The sequence below is a fragment of the Myotis brandtii genome, unplaced genomic scaffold (assembly GCF_000412655.1).
Source record: "Myotis brandtii unplaced genomic scaffold, ASM41265v1 scaffold125, whole genome shotgun sequence".
NCBI classification, from domain to species: Eukaryota; Metazoa; Chordata; class Mammalia; order Chiroptera; family Vespertilionidae; genus Myotis; species Myotis brandtii.
Window position 1 is genome coordinate 10,957,776 of NW_005354385.1, and position 13,995 is coordinate 10,971,770.

A 13,995-nucleotide genomic window follows, 5' to 3' on the forward strand; every position below is an offset into this window, starting at 1 on the left:
TGCCTATCGGATTTTAGAGGCTCTCCCATGGTCAGATTCCCACGGAGTCTCACCAGCATCCCAGAGGTTGGTTTCCGGCTTTGGCCTCCTGCACCAAGCAGGGGGTTTCCTGCCTGCCTGCTGACTGTGCACAAGGTCTTGTGGAGGCCATCCAAGAACTCCACCAATCACGCGCCACACCACACCTTCCACAACGAGGTGTGAATCCCAACCATGCCGAGGGACGGGAGACAAACCTCCAATTTCTTTCTTTCTTGGGAACCCTCCTTTATCCCTGGGATAAAGTTCTCTTTTTAAAGTTTTCTTTACCCCTTTATGTAACAGATTTTTCTGTTAGAATGAATAATTCTTTATTTAAAGCTTTTCCTATTCAAATTACTATGTTGTCTCTGTCTTTTCCACTGAATCTGATTGATACAGTAACATTGGGAAAATAGTTTTAATTTCTCAGTAGACTCATTCATAGAATGAGGAGATTGGGTTAGTTGATCTCAAATGTCCTTTCCAGTTCAAAAGCAAACAAACAAACAAACAAACATTATTCTAGGAAATTTGTTTTTTTTTCCAGTTCAAAAACAAACAAATATTATTCTAGGAAATTCAGGTTTGTTTCTTTTCCTAGGTATAGAAAAATGAAGTATACTACAGTGAATACCATACAGCACAATGTACTTGTGTATCGTCTTCCCCAGCCTCAGCTATAGTAAGTGGGTCTTCCTTCTCATCTGAATAATGCTTTCCTCTTTCTGGGTCAAAATATTAAGTGACAGCAGCAGCCAGTATCATTCATGTACACAGTGGGCAATCAGATACTATGGAATCTTCTGTGAGGGTTTTAACTAGGAAACTATCTAAGGAACAAAATAAAAAAAAACTAGAGGTTCATGTATGACTATGAGAGTTTAAAATAGGTCAGAAGTATCAGTTACCCATTTGTGAATATAAATACTGTAAATATATATTAAGTATAAAAAATGTTCCTACTGGTATTGTTTATCCTAACACAGGATAGAAGATTGCATCCACTACCTCCATCACCATACAATTTAATTTTTTTCTTTTACCTTTCTCTGTCTTTTACCGACTGTTCAGCCATTATTTTCTTCAATTCTTCTAGACGCCGAAGATCTCTCATTTCCATTTCTTGCCAATTCTGTTCTTTTTTAGCCCAGTATTCTCTGATCTGTTGTATAAATGTTACATAAAATTTAAATTAACAACAGAGATATAAAAACAAGGAGAAAACTTATAAAAACATTAGCCACTGGCTCATAGAGCGAAGATTGAATTTAAATGGCACTTCATCCTTTTCATTTTTTAGATCTGTTTACAATATATTGGCAACAGAAAAAAATAAATTAAAACACGAAGGGTCACATTCTGAGACACTGTACGGTTTAACAATTTCTGAAGTGGAAATGTGACTTGGGCTGAGACCTGAGGTTTTAATCTACGGTTAAAATAATTGACTTTCAGGGAACCACAATAAAGGCATGTTACTGTCTCTGAAGTATATGATCTACCTGTCACTCAAGAATATTTTTATCCCTTCTGGTAACACAGTCTTTAACAAATATAGCATCAAACCTATTTATACTGTAAAAGCATGAGTTTATTTATGCTAATGGACAGCAGGATGTTGAAAGCTTTATGCTTCTGGGGAAGTAGCAGGAGATAGGTGGGAGGAAGGAAGAAAAGAAAAAATTAGTGTGTTGTGAAATATAGCAGGTATGACTTATGCGGTAAAATAAAGGACAAATTTATCAAGCATTGTTCTTGTTAGGTCTGTTTCACTTTCCTTCTCTGGGGGCAGAATGATAAAACCAGAATTACACACATGCTATCATCAGGGGCTGAAACCATCTCTCAGGGCTCTCCCCCTGATGGGGCAGTTGAACTTGATGTTTATTTGACTCTGGCCTGCCAGGTTGTGTCTGGGTCAAGAGACTGGATCTTGCTGGTAAAAAACCGAGTACCTCACAGGTGAATGATAGTGAGTGACTCACAGAGGGTCTGCTGTAGAGGATGGGTTAGCCCCACCCCCAATGTGGCATTTTCTCTTCTTAAAAGTGCAGGTAAAAAGCTCAGAGGTTTCCGGATTTTCCCTAGCAACGCAGTTTCTGACCCTGGGGAGGACCAAAAGGAGCATCCGGAGCACCATGGCCACTGTGACTGCCCAGCAGAGCCTGCAACCTCAGCAGCCACATCCGTTCAACACGTAAGGAATAAGTGGACGAGCTCCCAGTAAAGCGATTCCACTACAAAAATGATTGAGATCTGAATTTGGGGAGATCAGGGATGAAGCCAGAAAGGGAGCAGCACCACAGATGGGAGTGAAAGAGACGACAGGCGAGGGAGCGGGAGAAGACTGACTGACAGGTGCACGTCAGAGCCCTAACTGACAAAGGCCAGGGCGTTCTCTCAGTGCCAGGCAGGGCTCTGTTCACAGTATTATACTGTCTCCCTCTGGGATTTATAAGTGATCTCTATTTTATTCTTTATACTTTTCTGTGTTACTTTATTGTTTGCAATGAGCATGTATTTCTTTCATAATCAGAGAAAATAAAGCTACTTCAAAATTAAAATTTGAAATAGAACAGATATTGGATTGAAGAGCATTTTTCTCTGGGTTCCAGTGTTTGCTTACTCCCTGCACTGGCCTTGGAGACAAGTCAGTGGTCCTTTGTCGACAATGCCTTGACTACAAGTGGACCTACCCTGGGTTTCTAATATCTTGAGATTGCTGACACCATTTTGTGCAATGTCCTGTGCAGGCCCTAGAAGTATGTCACACCTGAGACTTTCTGACATCTCAGGACGAATTTTCATTCTTTACTCTCTGGTATCCTCATCTATTGCTGTACCATGAATCAGTCAATCTCTCTCTCTCTCTCTCTCTCTCTCTCTCTCTCTCTCTCTCTCTCTCTCTCTTTTGATTTACTCCTTCCCAGTTCTTTCTACCAGGCCCTCTGAAACCTCTGTGTCATCATACACCAAATCCTCTACTTCTTTAACCTTCCAAACACTACTCCATGGTTTTGACCGAAATTCTCTTAAGTGAAGGAAGGATGCTCATCTTCTGATGCCCCATGTGCCAAGAGGCTGGGAAATGGTTTGGTCACTTTCCTCCTTCACCGCTCCCTCCTATCCAGCACAACACCTTCCCCCTTTGATGTCCAAAGCAACTCCTTCCAGCTCCTAGGCAACTTCAGCATCTGTCTGAATGCCCTTCCCACCTGCAAATCTCACGGTCCCATGACTTCCTCCATTCCAATGAGCCTCCTCCCCCTCCCCCTCCTCCCCTCCTCCTCCTCCTCCTCCTCCTCCTCCAGGATTCTATTACCATCAAGAACAGTTCCAGTTCTGAAATCTTTCATTATAGCCTTCGATCCTCTAGTATAGCCCTGATCACAAGGCTTTTCTAATTAGTATACTTGTTTCTCTCCCCCACGAGATGGCAGAAACTGTGATTTATTTACCTTGGCACTTTCAACGGCAACTAAAGAATAGAGAGGTAGTATATACCTAATAAACATTTGATTGATGAATGAATTACACAATCGTAGAAACTGGTGCTATAGTCATGGTCAACTGACAATCTTCATTGACAATCAGCATTCCTTTTATGAATTCCTGATTAATGCCTGTCAGTTTCTCATGGTGGTATTCCCAAACCTGTTCACTATGTTAAGCTCTATACCAGCCTCTACTTCTTCACTTTATCAGAAGTAAGGGAGATAAAGTTCATTTATCTCCCTTTGAGGGGCAAGATATCTAAAAGATATCTTCCTTGATGTCTTGCCCCTCAAAGGAAGAGATGTCTTTCCTTCTGTTCAAGATTTACCCCTCACCTGGGCTCCAGATCCTTTTCCCCAATCCCACTTTTCCATAACCTTACTCTGTCATCTACCTCTCTCCCCCTGTACCTGCAGCCTTTTAGTCTTTGCTGTTTCTTTTTCCTCACATGGAAATATACATAAATCTCACCCATTAACAAAAATCTAAACTAACTTTCTTTAGACTCCCAAGACTGTAACCACACACTCTTCATTGTTCCCTTTTCAGTCAAGCATCTTATAATATTTACTAGAGGCCTGATGCATGACATTCGTGCACAGGCAGGGTCCCTAGGTCTGGCTGGTGATCAGGGCCGATCAGGTTCCCTGCCTTCCCGCCTCCCCACCTCCTCCTTCCCTCGCTCCCTCAGCACCCCGCTGCAGCCACTGGTCACCCGCCATGTTCTGCACCGCCCCCTGGTGGTCAGCACACGTCATAGCAAGTGATCGAACTCCCAGTCTCCTGGTTGAACTCCTGAGGGGACACATTGCATATTAGCCTTTTATATAGAGAGATTATTTGACATCTCCTATTTTACTCCTCACCCATGGCATTCCTACATTCCAAATTCACTATTCTCTGAATTCACTACTCTCACCAGTGACTTCCAAAGGATCAAACCAAATGATCCTTTTCAATCCTTATTTTACATAATGTATTCATGTATTTGATTCTTTCAACCCTTTTCTGTAGTCTTAACACATTACTGATTTTGGCATTCATTTGTTCAACAAATGTTTATATGGCACATGCTGTGGGCCAGATACTGTGCCATGTACGTGGGATATGGTGATTAAAGAGAAATAAGGCTTCTGTCTCATTGAGCTGGGACTTTCTAGAAATAGAGATAAATGAATGAACAGAATATTACACTAAGAAGAAAATAAGTATGGTGATGATTTAGAAAAATGTGGGTAGAACTATTAAAGGGCATAATTTTTAAATGACGTTTGGATCAAAACTTGAATGATGAGTGAGACAACCATAGGATGAGATGAAGGGAGATCTGCCCACTGCAGGAAGTGGGAATTTTAGGTGCAATTGCCCTAAGTGGGAAGGACCTTGCACATGTCCAGAAATGGGCAGAAGCCAGTGCAAGCTGGAGCAGGTGGTGTGAGTTAAGACTGGAGGTGAGATTGGCAAGCTAGATAGGGACTAGATATTAGGCAAGGATTTAGTTCTAGAAAAAAGGAAAAGCTACTGAAGTGTATAAAGCAAGGAGTGACCTGACCTGACTGATACTTGTAAAATATAGCTCTGGCTATTGAATGATGAATGGATGTAGAGGAGTGGAGGAGAAACAGGAGACCAAATAGAATAAGGCAAAAATGATCACTCGCACTCAGGAAATGAAGTGAGATCACTTCTTGGCCTCTTGGCTATGATCAAGTATAGGTAATGAAGTGTTCAAATCTGAGATGTGCTTTTGAGTGGAGTCAAATGCTCATTGAGGGATTAGATATGAAGGCTGAAGGAAAAGGAATCAAGAATGATGCCTAGCCCAAGCCGGTTTGTCTCAGTGGATAGAGCATTGGCCTGTGGATCAAAGGGTCCCAGGTTGGATTCCAGTCATGGGCCTGTACTTTGATTGCAGGCTCCTCCCCAGCCTAGGCCCTGGTCGAGGATTGTGCAGGAGGCAACCAATTGATGTGTTTCTCTCACATCAATGTTTCTCTCTGTCTTTCCCTCTCTCTTCTACTCTCCCCAAAAATCAATGGAAAAATATCTTCAGGTGAGGATTAACAACAACAACAACAACAAAGAATGATGCCTAGGTTTTTGCTAAGCAACTGGTTGGATGATGGTACCAATACTGAGATGGAAGAGAGGAAGAACAACAGGTTTGAAAGAAAGACAACCAGGAGTTCAATATTGAACATTAAACAGTTGATATAACTGTAAGACCTTTAAGTGGAGATTCAATACAAACATCTGAAGGTATAGATAGGTGGCTCAAGGGAGGATTCAGAGTTGGAGATCTAAATAAAGGAGACATCCACTTAAAATGGTATCTGATGCTACAGGACTGAATAGTCTCTAGGGTGAGAATGGAAATAGAAGAGAGATGGCGGCCATGCACTTGCATGCTTATCTGCCTTTTGCATATTTTTCTCAGCTAGAATAATTTTATTTCCCTCCTTCACTTGCTAATTTTACTCTACCTGTAAGACCAGAACAAAGGCCACCTCCTTGCATCTTCCTCTGAACACTGCAGTAAAAATGTTAGCAGTATCCTGGGCACACCAATGACCTTTGATTAAGGTTTATTACTTTCCATTCTTTGTCCTATCTTGTATTCCTTAGTTATTTTTCATGAGGCTCTGCCACTGGATTGTTACTGATATATCTGGGCATTTACTATATGCCTGGCAAGCTCTCCCTGTCTTGTTGCCTGCTAAAACCCTCCTGTCCAGCTAGCATTCAATTTTAGTATTGCTTCCTCAGCCTTCCTCCCTCCCCCTCTCCTCCAGACATAGCTAGGTTTACCTTCTAAGGCACTATTTATGTATCCTTAGCATAGCACTTTCCATATTGATCTGCATTACTCATCTTTTTATCCCGGTACCTTGTATTGTGTCTGACACATAATAAGGCTTAATTGATCATCGTTGGCTGAGTGGAAGCTTCTTCTGGTCTCTGGTCCGAGAATAACAAACTTGTGGATGGGAACTAGCCAGCAATTTTATTTGCAGGACGATAAAGTCTAAACTAAGCACTCCCCTAAGGACAGTTCCTTTCACCTTTCGTCAATTAATAGGAACAGAAAGTGTGTGTCAAGAATTATTGGAATTGTAAGCCTCAAACTAAAGTTAAGGCTAAGTGTATTTAACTAGCCCTTTGGGACATTTGTGGAGACAGATTTTAAACACATTGCTTTTTAGAATTCTTGAGCGATTCTTGATAGGGGGATAAGAAAGTTAGTGCAAGTGATAAGAATTGAATTTAAAGCTTCTCTCTTGACTTCCAGCTGAGGGTCTAGAGAAAGTTTGTTTTTCTTACAACCAATACAGGCCCTCATTGTTCCACATCTCCTCCTATTATCTCTGATTTGTATTGAATGTTACTCTTTCATAGTTCCACATTTTTTTCATTTTACCAAAAGCCAGTAAATGCATAAATAAACCAAAGAAACTATTCCCTATAGAAATTTGTGAGTCAAAATAATGCTATGCTATTTTCTCAGGGTTTTAAGATCACTTTTATATCTCATCTTACTTTTGGAATCTTCCAAACAATTTGCTTCTCAGTAAAAACATGATGTTTATGGTACTGGAGTACATCAGAGTTTAATTTTTAAAAATTTGGATTAATATTACACAACCATTAAATTACATATTTTCTACTCCTTCAGTCTAAGAATTATTACAATTCAGCATGAAATAAGAATTTCTTGTTTTTAGATAGAAAGTTAGTACTAAGAAAGTTAGCATTATTAGGAAGATGATTTGGTGTCTGATTTTAAGCAATCTGTATAATATTGAATCTTTGAACAAATAGACTTCTGTACCTTGCTTCCAGGTCATTATTTCAAATGCTTTAATGGCTTATTCTGGAGGAGGTCATAATTCTTAACTAGATACACAAAATATATATTATTCACAAACAAGAGCTAAATGCTTCCTTTTTACTTTAACTATGTTCAATTACAGCACCCCTTTTTAGTCTTGGTTTGAGGAAATAACTATATTCCCATTCTCTTAATTTTTTGTCTCCCATTCTCTTACTGATTTTCAATTTTAATGATTCCTAATAGGAAACCGATAGAACACTCAAAATTAGGATACGTCCAGAAGAATGTAATAAGAGGATAATTGACAAGGAAGGATTGGAATGCAGGGCAATCACAAGGGGCCATTCAGTAGCCTGGCTGCTTCAGAGCCATAGAGCAGAGTCAGAAAGGCTGATGTGGGGAGAGCCACCTGACAGGAGCTGAGACCTTTGGTAGAGACACAGTTAGTCAGCACAACTCTGCAGGGCAAGGAGTTGGGGAAATAACGCTTCCAAGCTCACTGTCCTCCCTTATCCTCATTTCCAATGTTTCACTTTGACTGAGCCCAACCAGGAGCCAGGGAGGTGAAACCCATGTAGGACAACTCCCTGGTTACAGAGCAGAATGGAGAATAGATACAACCTAAGGGGGGGACGTCCAGCATGATAGTACTAATGCATTTTATTATAAATTATTTGGAGGTAGGTGATGTCTACATGCATGAGTAAATAACAGGAATGTTTTGTAGGTGGTATTTAATTTGATCACTTATGTGAGCCTTTTTTCATACCAGAGCTGCCTACTCAAATGGTAATAGCTATTTTCTGCTGTGATGTAGTCTTGGGTTCTTAGAACATGATGAGCCAAGAAATGGAATAAACACATTAGTTATCTCCCTTTTAATTGAAATGTCAGGTAGATTACAAAATAATTCTGATGTCTTCTTTAGGAGTAAGGTCTATTTCCAGCAGGGGCATTGAAATATTACATAATGATCATGTCATATGTTGATATTACTAAAATGAATTTGTCTGTAATCTTGCTTAATTTCTCCCTTTTCACTATTCATTAAGAAGGGAGTATATACACTGAGGATGCTGTATTTCACTGCCTGAAATGTCAGGGAGAGTGAAAAGTAATCAAATCTCAGTCATTCAATCATAACTTCTTAGAGCTGTGGTGATTTTAGCAATCATTCAATCCAAATACCTCGTTTTACAATTGAGGAGGTAAAATCTCATGGAACCTACATAACTTGCCCAAGGTTGCCCACCTTGTTAGGGCCTCCTATTTTGGAATATTTTCCTCTATACCCCAACAGCAAAGAATAGTCTACTGCCTGTTTATTAAGTTCACTCATTCAACCAATATTTAATGAGGGCCTTGCCAGGCATTGGAGATAAAGCAATAAAGAAAATAGACATAACCCTCTTTTTAATGGTGCTTATATTCTAGAAGAGAAAGAGAAAGCAGTCAACAGATAGATAAATGTCAGGGGGATGATAAATGCTAAAAAAAAAAAAAGTTGGGTAAATGAACAGAGTAACAGGGGAGGAGGATGCTGTTTTAAGTTTGGTAATCGAGGTTGAACATTCTCTCTGATGACATTGAGTGGGGCCCTGATGAGGTAAGAGAGTGAGTTATGCAGATCTGGGAGAAAGAATTCCAAGCAGAGGGAACAGCCAGCGCAAAAGGCTGAGGAGAGATGTGGTAGGGTGTTCAAGGAGGAGGAAGTGGGCTGGTATGGCTAGAGTAGGATGAGTGAGGAGAAAAGTGGTAGGATGTGAGATCCAAGAGATACGGAGTGTAGTGCAGGGAGTGACATATCTGCCGTGACTTTTAAAAACATCACTGTGACTGTTGTGTGGAAAATACACTGGAGGGGGGGTGGGAATGGAAAAGGAGGATGCAGAAAAATTAATTAGAATATTAAGATGTTATTAAAATTGTTCCAATTTGAAAGGAAGAGCCTTCTATTCATGACAATAAGTAAAGTCTTGGGTATGAGCTTTGCGGGGCCGGGTGAGAATAAGAATCAAAGATAATACCAAGGCTTTTGGCCTGAATACTGGGAGCATATGTTTCCATTTTTTGAGAAAAGAAATACTGGGAAGGAACAGGTTTGAAGGGAAAAACAAAAATAGATTTGAAGCAGTGGGATGAGTAAGTTTAGAGTTCAAGAGAGAAGTCCAGACCAGAGAAGTTAATTGATACTAGTCAGCATATCATTGCATATAAGTTAGATTGGATTGATTGAGATCACCTATAAGATATACATACTTAGAGGACTGAGCACCCAGGCCACTCTCAGACTTAGAAGCTAGAATGATGAGAAGAATCCATCCAAGTTTATTGAAAAAGAGAAAACAGTGAGATAAAAGAACAAAAAGAATTGGCTTTCTAGAAGCCAAATATCAAGTCTTCCAAGGAGGAGGCAGTAACCACTTTTATCTTAATGTTCGTGAAAGGTAAGGACTGAGAAGTGATCCCTGGAATTAGCAACATGAATGTCAATGATGACCTTGGCAAGCACAGCTTTGCTGAGGGGAGGGACAAAATGGCTCAAGAGAGAATGGGCAAAAAGAAGTTGGAGACAGTGTGTATGTGCTATAGAATGGTGCAATTTTCCTAAGGGAGGGGGTGAGGGGTCCAGGGAGATTATTATTTTTTAAATACGAGCCATACTGATATATTTGTAGGTTAGTAGGAAATATTTGTAGGAAAGATCTAGAAGAAAAGGAGGAGATGGTGGTGAGAGAAAGGTTGGGATAACCTTGACTAGGAGAGAGGGAATAGGATGCAGTGTGTGAATGAAGGGTCTGGCCTTAGACAGGAGTGCAGACACTTAATTCATGCATTGCAAAAGGAGGGAGGTGGGTACTAGGTACAGATTCTGATAGGTTGGTACATGTGATATTGCAAGACTATGAAAATTATTTTCTTGTAACGTAAGATATTGATAGGTAAAAAAAAATCACATCAAAATCATTACTATTTTCTTCAGTTTACAACTTAACCAAAGAACAGCACTAAGGAGGCAATGAAAGTGTTTTTTAATCTATCCATAACACAAGGTTGTAATTTATGCTTCAATCGTGATCAAACTATAATGATCCGTCTTCTTGCAGTTTAGAGTGGTTCATTAACCCAAGGAGAGAAATCCCGAGAGAATATTAAGAGTAAGAAGACAAACACAGTGCAACTGTGTGCAACTGTAGAGCATAAAAGAAATACTCCTCATAAGCCGACTATTACAGAGTTAAAAGTATCAAATACCTGTCTACTAACCGCTCTGGGTCAAGTAGGGCAGGACTACAGCCATAAAAATGACCCTAAAGCAAATAGTTTGAAACCAAGATTTCTCAAAATTGATTAATCATAAACTTAACAGCAATTATAATGATGGACAGTTTTTAAAATCATGAACTACAGAGTTAGCCCTCCTGAGTTCAAATCCTAACTGCACCTCTTAATGGATAGACTAGCATTACTTTGGGAAAATTATGTACATTCTTTGTATCTCTGTTTCTTCATTTATAAAATGAAGATCATGCTAGTACAAACCCCTTCGGGTAGTTAAGAAGGTAAAATAAACAGAGAGCAGTGACTTGCACATAGCAAGAACTCTGTAAAATTAAATCACCATAGATAATGAATTTCTACCCAGAAAATAGAACCCAAAATTGACACCTGGAGTTAATTTTTAAGACTTTTCTTCTAAAACTGTCTATTGGGAAATATTTTACAGGAAAACAAATATACTGTATATATAGCTCTTGATCATCCAGAGGTTTTTCCCCCTCCATCTGACTTTTTTAACTGAAAAAAAAAACCAACTCTCCCAAGAAGACATACAAATGGCAGATATATGGAAAGATGTTCAACCTCACTAACTATTAGAGAAATAGAAATCAAAACTACAATGAGATACCATCTCACACCTGTTAGAATGGCTATTATCAACAAGATAAGTAATAACAAGTGCTGGAGAAATTGTGGAGAAAAAGAACCCTCATTCACTGCTGGTGGAGATGTAAACTGGTACAGCCACTATGGAAAACAGTATGGCACTTCCTCAAAAAATTGCGAACAGAGTTCCATATGACCCAGCGATCCCTTTTCAGGGTTTCTACCTGAAAAACTCAAAAACGTTTAATTGTAAAGATATAGGTACCCCTTTGTTCTTTGCAGCTTTAGTCATAGTGGCCAAAACATGAAGACAACCAAAGCATCCTTTGATAGAAGATTGGATAAGGAAGTTGCGGTACATATATACCAGTGATGGCGAACCTTTTGAGCTCGGCGTGTCAGCATTTTGAAAAACCCTAACAACTCTGGTGCCGTGTCACATATAGAAATTTTTTGATATTTGCAGCCATAGTAAAACAAAGACATATTTTTGATATTTATTTTATATATTTAAATGCCATTTAACAAAGAAAAATCAACCAAAAAAATGAGTTCGCGTGTCACCTCTGACACTCGTGTCATAGGTTCGCCATCACTGATAGATACTATGGATTACTATTCACCAATAAGAAAAGATGAAATGCTGCCATTTGCAACAACATGGATGGACCTTGAAAATATTATGGTAAGTGAAATAAGTCAGTCAGAAAAAGCTAAGAACCATATGATTTCACTCATATGAGGGACATAAAACTGAACCTCATAGATACAGACAACAGTAAAGGGGGACAGTAAAGGGTAAAGGAAGCCAAGTATATGGTGACAAGAGAAGATTTGACTATGGGTGGTGGGCACACAATGTAATACACAGATCATGTATCATAGAAATGTACACTCAAAACATATACGATCTTATTGACCAATAAATTTAATTTTAAAAAGAAAGAACAGCCCTAACCGGTTTGGCTCAGTGGATAGAGCATCGGCCTGCGGAAAGGTCCCAGGTTCGATTCCGGTCAAGGGCATGTACCGTGGTTGCGGGCACATCCCCAGTAGGAGGTGTGCAGGAGGCGGCTGATCGATGTTTTTCTCTCATCCATGTTTCTACCTCTCTATCCTCTCCCTTCCTCTCTGTAAAAAATCAATAAAATATATTTTTTTAAAAAAGAAAGAACAAACAAACAAAAAACTGTCCTGTCACCAGTTTTTCTAATTCATAAAAAAAGTTCCAATGGAAATTTCACTTTTTTAAAAAAATATATGTTTTTATTGATTTCAGAGAGAGGAAGGAAGAGGGAGAGAGAAATAGAAAATCTATCAAACTATAATGATCCGGTTTCTTGCAGTTCAGTTAGAGTGGAACTAAATGACAGAAAATCATCAATTGGCTGCCTCCTGCACGCCTCCTCCTGGGGATCGAGCCTGCAACCAGGGCATGTGCCCTGACTGGAATCAAACCGTGACCTTCTGGTTCAGGGTTCGATGCTCAACCACTGAACTACACTGGCTGGGTGGAAATTACACTTTTAAAAGACAGTTGAAACCAGAAAAGTGAGCTTCTTGGACTACCATCTGCCTTTCTGCCACTTACTGACTCACATACTGAGAGCTGACCCTGTGTTCAGTCTCATATGGGAAGGTTAGAATCAGTTAATAAGCTTATAGTCATATTCATTTCCAAATTTTAATAGCAAAACAAGAAAAATATGAATATTTAAAAATTATATGATCTCTTGGATAATTAAACCTCACATAACACACTAATTTCTTTACTCATATAATATTAATCAGATGACTGATATTAAATATTCAGAAAATAAAGTATGAACCCACAGTTTGTTTTTGGAATCATTTCTACATAAAACATACATTATCTTCTGATTTGGATCATTATGAAATTCTGATAGTTAATTTACCCATTAGGTTTCATAGCTCCCATGTTTGGAATATTTAATCAGATTTCCAAAAAAGACCAATAATTAAAAGAAAACCACCCTGTTAAACTTTGACTGCAAGATCACATTTCTAGGAGTTAGTAATTGAGAGAACCTCAAAACTGAGGGTAGGAAGCAATTCAACAGATTGGTCCTCAGCCAGATGGGGATAGTTCACTCCAGTGGCAGGTGGTTCCTTTGCAAAAAGGATTCTTACAGTGAGAGATTTGGGTGGGTGGATGTTAGAGCAAAGGTCAAACTGTTCATAAAGGTTCAAAGACATGTTTTCAGGGTCCAAGGAGTCTATGAGAATTCTTATATTCAATATTCTCCATTATATGAAAATGTAAAAAAGTGCTGTAAACCAATTTTAGATCATCTGTATGTGACTGCATTACTAAGTACTGCCACAGTGTTTTTGTGTTCACTGTTCAGTTGGTCCCCAGTGATATATTATACTAGGGGCCTGGTGCACGAAATTCGTGCACTGGGGGGCAGGGGTGTCCCTCAGCCTAGCCTGCACCCTCTCTAATCTGGGACCCCTCGGGGGGTGTCCAACTGTCGGCTTAGGCCCGAAACTGGCAGTCGGACATCCCTCTCACAATCCAGGACTGCTGGCTCCCAACCGCTCACCTGCCTGCCTGCCTGATTGCCCCTAACCACTTCTGCCTGCCAGCCTGATCACCCCCTAACCGCTCCCCTACCAGCCTGATCGATGCCTAACTGCTCCCCTGCTGGCCCGGTTGCCCCCAACTGCCCTCCCCTGCCAGCCTGGTTGCCCCCAACTGCCCTCCCCTGCCAGCCTGGTTGCCCCCAACTGCCCTC

General features: G+C 39.9%; 1 protein-coding gene across 1 annotated transcript in view; it reads right to left on the reverse strand.

Moving 5' to 3' along the window:
- CCDC148 (coiled-coil domain containing 148) overlaps positions 1–13,995 on the reverse strand; it is a 214,330-nt gene that overhangs the window by 50,713 nt on the left and 149,622 nt on the right. The window contains exon 12 of the mRNA XM_014534079.1: positions 1,065–1,183. Coding sequence (XP_014389565.1) covers positions 1,065–1,183 — 119 coding nt within the window. The remainder of the gene's footprint in view (positions 1–1,064; positions 1,184–13,995) is intronic.